General features: G+C 43.6%; 1 protein-coding gene across 7 annotated transcripts in view; it reads right to left on the bottom strand.

The window, feature by feature from the left end:
• Positions 1-1,005: 1,005 nt before the first annotated feature.
• The window catches only part of cdc42se2 (CDC42 small effector 2), a 193,935-nt gene continuing 188,584 nt past the window's right edge, over positions 1,006-6,356 (bottom strand). For all 7 annotated transcript variants that reach the window (XM_078214349.1, XM_078214353.1, XM_078214351.1 and 4 more), the window contains 2 exons: positions 5,496-5,616; positions 1,006-1,704 (listed from right to left, as the gene is read on the bottom strand). In XM_078214349.1, the coding sequence (XP_078070475.1) occupies positions 5,515-5,616 (102 nt within the window). In that variant the 3' untranslated portion in view covers positions 1,006-1,704; positions 5,496-5,514. The remainder of the gene's footprint in view (positions 1,705-5,495; positions 5,617-6,356) is intronic.

The raw sequence follows: 6,356 nt of genomic DNA, 5'->3' as shown, positions 1-6,356 counted from the left end.
ACTGGGATGCATTCAGATCAATCATAACAACATATCCCAAAGGCAGGCAAGCCACAGTATCCAGCTAATTCATTCAAATAATTATTATACTACGCATTCATAATTCAAAAATACTTTATATCTTGGTGTCAGACATTCTGTCACAATTTGTACTGCACTGCTCCATGTAATAAAAGGTTCCCTATTCTTTACACACACGTTATCACAGCTTCCTGCAATTCAGTACTGAGCAAATTATTCTGCGTTCTGATGATTTGGCACTAAAATACTAGCTCTAAAATATTTAAACTACTTAAAATATTACTCGAGTCACATTTCACAGAGTACGTTCTTGAGTCAAGCCAATGTTTTGCCTACTGAAAACAAAGTTTTGATGCAGCTCTGCTCTTTTAAAAAAAAAATCACCAAACCATGCACAATTACGATGAAACAGTGCAATATTAGTACATCACGAGTGGAATGGGAGAAAAAAAAAATGCCTTTATGAACCTGAGCAAGATATTTGCTTTCTTATGCTGGACAGTGAAAGCCACCCTGTTGAACAGAATTTTCTCTGGAGTTTGTTCAGACAGCTCACAATATTGCCTTTGGCAACATGCACAATTCCATATTGTGCCCACCCCCACCCCTCCCACCAATCCCCCGGAAAAAGGTTTTTTTTTTGTGTAAAAAGTTTAATATTCACCCAAAGAGCTGCAGAGAAAAGTCTACAAAACTGTACAGAAATTGATGTGGACTGCACTCTAGGGTGCTGGCAGGTTTAGAAATTCAGAATCCAGGCATTTTTCTATTTAAAAAAAACAGCCGTTGCAATTCAACTAAAGGGTGATATGCAGAACATTACCACATCACTGCATTACCTGCTGGTCTGGTTCCCTGCTCATGGTCAAATGCATTATTTTTTTAAAATCTGTTCATATAAAATGCAGGAGTATGCTGAATTGCACATTTACCACAGGCCATCATACAAAAAATGCCAGTTAACGTCTTTGATTTTTTTGGGGGGGGAATTAGATAAACCGAACAAATGTAAAAGTACGCAGGCAGCTAGGCTGAGAGGAATGGGACTTGGGGAAGGAAAGAAGCAGGGCACTTGGCGAAGCTGGCATGCTGGCTAGAAACTTGTCAGCAATAGTATCATCATTCCGCTGCAACAAATACTTTGGCATTGGTGAGCCACTGGACTGAGCTACATTACATGCAGTCATCTACCATGCTGACTTTCTTAGAGGGAGCGCAATAATGTAATTGTGCTTTCAGGTTCCAGACCTTCAGACATCCTTACAAATAAACTGATATTGCAAACAGATAAAAAAGCTGCAACAAAAAAAAAGGAAAATATGCTGCATGATTAGAGAAGGATGGACAACTTCAAAAATATATGGTAATGCTTTGCTCTGGCGCTGGTAGACCTTGAAGAGAAGACCATGCTAAAATTCCATTTGTATTCTTTTTAAAAAAATATGAGAAGCTATGTCCATAACTTCGGCAAAGGCCAAATCCATGCAAGTCACTGAGGGGGTGAGGTAGGGCCACCTCAATAATAACATCTTCAGAGCAGAACACGAGACTCCAACCGAAGAACAGCCACAGAAATGAGTGATGGGTTGTTGTTAGGCCTTTCTCATCATGAAGAACTCAGAGAAACAGTCACCAAAGTTAAAAGAAGGATGAGGAGGAGGAAACACATGAACTCAGGAGAATCTGTGGAAAAGAAAGCATACATTATGTGAGTACATGTCACCTGGCACGGCATCGACGCTTTAGTCAGATTCGATGAATCATTGAGATGTCAGGGCATTAACAACTTGCATTTATATAGTAGTAAAAGTAAAACACTGCAGTTGCTGGAATTCTGAAGTAAAAACGGAAAATGCTGGATAAGCTCAGCAGGCCTGGCAGCCTCTGTGGAGAGAGAAGCGGAGTTAACATTTCGAGTCCATATGTCTCTTCTTCAGAGCTGAATATGTAGAAATGCGATGGATTATATAGTTGGAGAGATGGGTGGAGAAGGTGGAGCAGAATAGAAGGTCAGAGGTAGGTGGGAGCTTAGGTGAGATTGACATGGACACAAGACAAAGGGAGTGCTATTGACAGCATTAAAGACTGAAACATGGTGCTGATAGTGGCATAAAGGTGAGATAGCAGCATGTGTTAATAGAAGAACAAAGGTCAGTGCTCAGTGAAAGCAAAACTAAACAAGTGACAGGTGGCCCTGTGGAGGAGGGAGTGTTTACTGCATCGGGACAAGAAAAACAAAAAAGGGGTCAAGGTGGAGGAGAAAGTTCACAGTCTAAGGTTGTTGAACTCAATGTTGAATCCAGAAAGATGTAATGTGACTAATCAGAATACGAGGTGCTGCTCCTCCAGTTTGCCTTGGGCTTCACTGGAACATTGCAGCAGGCCAAGGATGGACATGTGGGCATGGGAGCAAGAAGCTGTGTTGAAATGGCAAGAGAAAGGAAGGTTGGGGGTCATGTCTGTGGACTGAGTGAAGGCGTTCTGCAAAACAGTCACCCGGCCTGCGTTTGGTCTCCCCAACACAGAGGAGATGGCACTGTGAGAAGCGAATACAGTAGACCAATTTGAAGGAGGCGCAAGTGAAATCCTGCTTCACCTGAAAGGAGCCTTGAACAGTGAGGAGAAGGTGAAGGTGAAGGACATTGGAGGAATGGACCAGTGTGTCATAGGGGGTGTGATCCCTGCACAACGGGGGAGGGAGGGGGGTGGTGGTGATGAGGGGGGTGGTGGTGATGAGGGGGAAGATGGATTTCATGGTGGCATCATGCTGGAGCTTGTGGAAATGGCGGGGGATGATCCTTTTGAATGCGGAGGCTAGCAGGATGAAAAGAGGGGACAAAGGATGCCCTGTCATGGTTCTGGAAGGAGGGAAAGGGGGGAGGATAGAAGGATAGAAGTTGAGGGAAAAGGCAGACATGTAAGAAATGCTGTATTTGAAGGTGGCATTATCAGAACAGTTGCAATACAGATAGAGGAACTTGAGAATAGGATGAATCCTTACAGGAAGCAGGGTGTGAGGAGCTGTAGTCAAGGTAGCTGTGGGAGTTGATGGGTTGGTAATGAATATTGATGGTCAATCAATCACTAGAAATGGAGATAGGGAGGTTAAGGAAGGGAAGTGCCGGAGATGGACCATTTGAATGTGAGAGAGGGGTGAAAATTGGAAGTAAAATTGATAATTTTTTCCAGATCCAGACAAGGGCACGTAGTGTCACCGATATAGTCATTGATTTAACGGAAAACAAATAGTGGGAGAGGGCCTGAGTAGGACTGGAACATGAATGTTCCACATTTCCCATTAATAGACAAGCATAACTGGGGTCCATGCAAATACCCATAACCACACCTTTTCTTTGGAGGAAGTGAGACAAGTTAAAGGAGAAATTGTTGAGTGAGAGAATTCCAGATGAAAGCATGAAGAGCACTTATATAGCGTCTTTAATGTAAAAATGTGCCCCAAGGCACTTCAATGGGTGTTTGAATCGAAGGAGAAAGAGTAACCAAAAACTTGATTCAAGAGGAGGTTCCAGAGGAGCGTCTTAAAGGAGCGCAGGGAGGTGGAGAGTTTCATGGGGGCATGACCAATAATGGCGGAGTGAAGGTGTGGAGGCAGGAAGATGCACAAAATGTCAGAATTCTGGGAATGTAGCTGGACGGGGCGGATGGAGGGCAGTCTGATTAAAGGGGGTTGCAGAGATAGGGATGGGGGTGAGAACATGAAGGTGCGGATTTACACAAGCACAAATGTGATGGTCGATTTCACTCATTGTAGGCTCGAACATGGACACCAGCGTTCAAGATAAACTGAAGAAGTTCAGGAGAGATGGGATCCAGCCTGAAGATCCCAAAAGACATGGATGAGATTTTTAGCAGGACACAGACCGAAGTGGGATAGAGGAGAGAGCTGTTATAGAGGTGTGGGCTGTTATAGGTGTGTGAGCTGTTATAAAGGTGGAAGTAATCCATCTTTATGAGGAGGATTGGGAACTCAGTTCAGGGTTGAATAAGCCATTAAATTTGAGGAAAGTATATTTCAACCTGAGACAGTGGCCGGGGGAGGAAAATGAAACTGGTGATGAGAATACATAGCAAACAATGATGACTTTAGTCTCCTCAATGTTTAACTGGTGAGAACCGCAGCTCATCTAAGACTGACTGACAAGGCAGATGCAGTGAATAAATCAATCAGTGCTATAATTCTTTAATGTCCCAAAAAGGCATGATTAGGTCAGAATGCTGACTCCAAGGCTAACAACTTCCAACAACGGTACCCTCTTGTTTAAATAATCTGCCTGTATCATTCACAGGAATTTAAGCTGACAACATGTCCATGGGGGGGGGATGGGGACACACAAAAATCAGGTGGGATAGCAGGGGACAGCATACCTCTTAAGAACTACTCCTCCTGTCACTCTCGCTGGTAAAATACCAGAGGCTGGGATGCCCATGCCACATGGTAAGGTTGTCAAGTAAATCCTGGTGGCTTGGCTATGGGCTTGAAGGCGCTTCCCACTGTTCAGCACCCTGTGCCCACAGGAGGGGCTTCCAGTCAAAAGGGCCGCCCTTGTTTGAAGCCCCACCCCGGCCTCCTGACTGTTGCCTCCTTACCCTCAGTGGGACACTGGCCCTAGCAAGGCTGCCCCATTTACCTACACTGACTGCAGTCCCAACAGTGGCCAACGCTCCCAGTGACACTAGAGAACTGCCAGCCACCCGATCACATGAAAGGTCTTGGTGGCGGGACATCGTCCCTCATCGGGGTGGAAGCCACAACCGCAGACAATTAACTGCTTGATGACCATAAAATACGGTTGTCCTGGTCTAGTGGAGGTGGGCTCATCTCTGACTTTTCAGTTGGAGGGCAAGGCCACTGTCTTTCTGTAAAATCCAGCCTACTCACTTTGAAGGACGGCCAATCAAATGAGATGAGAGGGTAAATGTTTTTTGTGCCCAGTATGTGTCTAATGAGTCTGTGCTTTTAGCTGAGGTGGTCAAACAATTGGATGAAAGGGAAAAATAATAACAATAGAAAGATAATATTCCATTAAAAAAATATCAAGAGAGATTCAGGTGTTCAGAATAAAGTGCCCCATAGCCAATTTTGATTCAATGGACATTAAGTTCTGGAACACAGCTACATAAATGTAATTCCAATTACAAAGCATGAAGTCAGTAACTTAACATCTTAAATGAACTTTCAAAGAAGATTATAAATGGCAGACTTTAGAAAATTTCCCTGGGTCGACACCCATCGGAACTAGTGCGCTTGAGTTCAGTCTAAAACAATTGCTTCTTGAAATGTCTCAGAGCGTGCACTGCAGTTTCTGTGTGACACCTTTATCTCGGTTATCCTGCTGAACGATCAAGCTCAAATTGTTTATGACGGGCAGTTCTTGTCTCCTCACAGGCTGTGTGCCATCCTGTTTAGGTAAGGCATTTATGTTCTTCCTGGGAGCCGAAGCCTTTGCACTTACCACAGGTTTAATTTAAACGTTATCCAGCCTTTGTGTCCACGAGCTGCATCTGAACATTGACTGGGATGGGAGGACCTGCATAACCGCCCTTCGACTGCATTTGGTTTTGAATTGAGCTCACCTACAGATAAAAACAGAAAGAGGTCAGATGCAAATCGATGAGCTTTGACAACACTTGACCGCCACATCTGCCCCCCACCCCCCCGCGTGTTGTGAGAAGATGTCCATCAGCGGGCTCACTGAAACTTTCACATACTTCTTACTGAGCAAGTGTTCCATTGTCAGACTGCAAGGGTGAAGCTGACAATGACTGACTGCTTTTGTTCCCATCTCATGGTTACAGCTGAAATCAATGACACAAAAGGCGAGAGATTTCATTAACCTCTGCTTAAGTCCCAGAACTTACAATTGGTCATTTTGAGACGGAAGATAAATGGAGTGCCTTGAAGCTGATGCATTCTGCAGTGTGCTGAGGGGATAATGTCTGCCTTTCAGACACATTATTTGGTGCTTGATTTACCCTTTGATGATCGAAGGACTTTTTGACTTCCTCACAAGGGCAAGAACAAATGGAATGTGCAGTCACCTTGTGGAATAATCTGTTCACTTTCAAAGCTGTATTGTTCATCTCGGAACATATACCACAGGAGATAATCCGCATATATCTAATGAGGCAATTAATTAACCAAATGTATGATTTTGTTATAAATAAGGCATTCTTGTCAAGAGAAGTATTTTTTATTATTGAGGGAAGAATAAATTTGCAGTTAAATCAGGATTTTTTCACAGAACCATTCACGCACAAATTTGCATTCTAAATTTGAATGATCAAACTTCCCATTGGTCAAACCTGCTAAACAG

The sequence above is a fragment of the Mustelus asterias genome, chromosome 6, assembly GCF_964213995.1.
Source record: "Mustelus asterias chromosome 6, sMusAst1.hap1.1, whole genome shotgun sequence".
In the NCBI taxonomy this organism is placed as follows: domain Eukaryota; kingdom Metazoa; phylum Chordata; class Chondrichthyes; order Carcharhiniformes; family Triakidae; genus Mustelus; species Mustelus asterias.
This window is presented reverse-complemented; position numbering and strand designations above follow the sequence as displayed.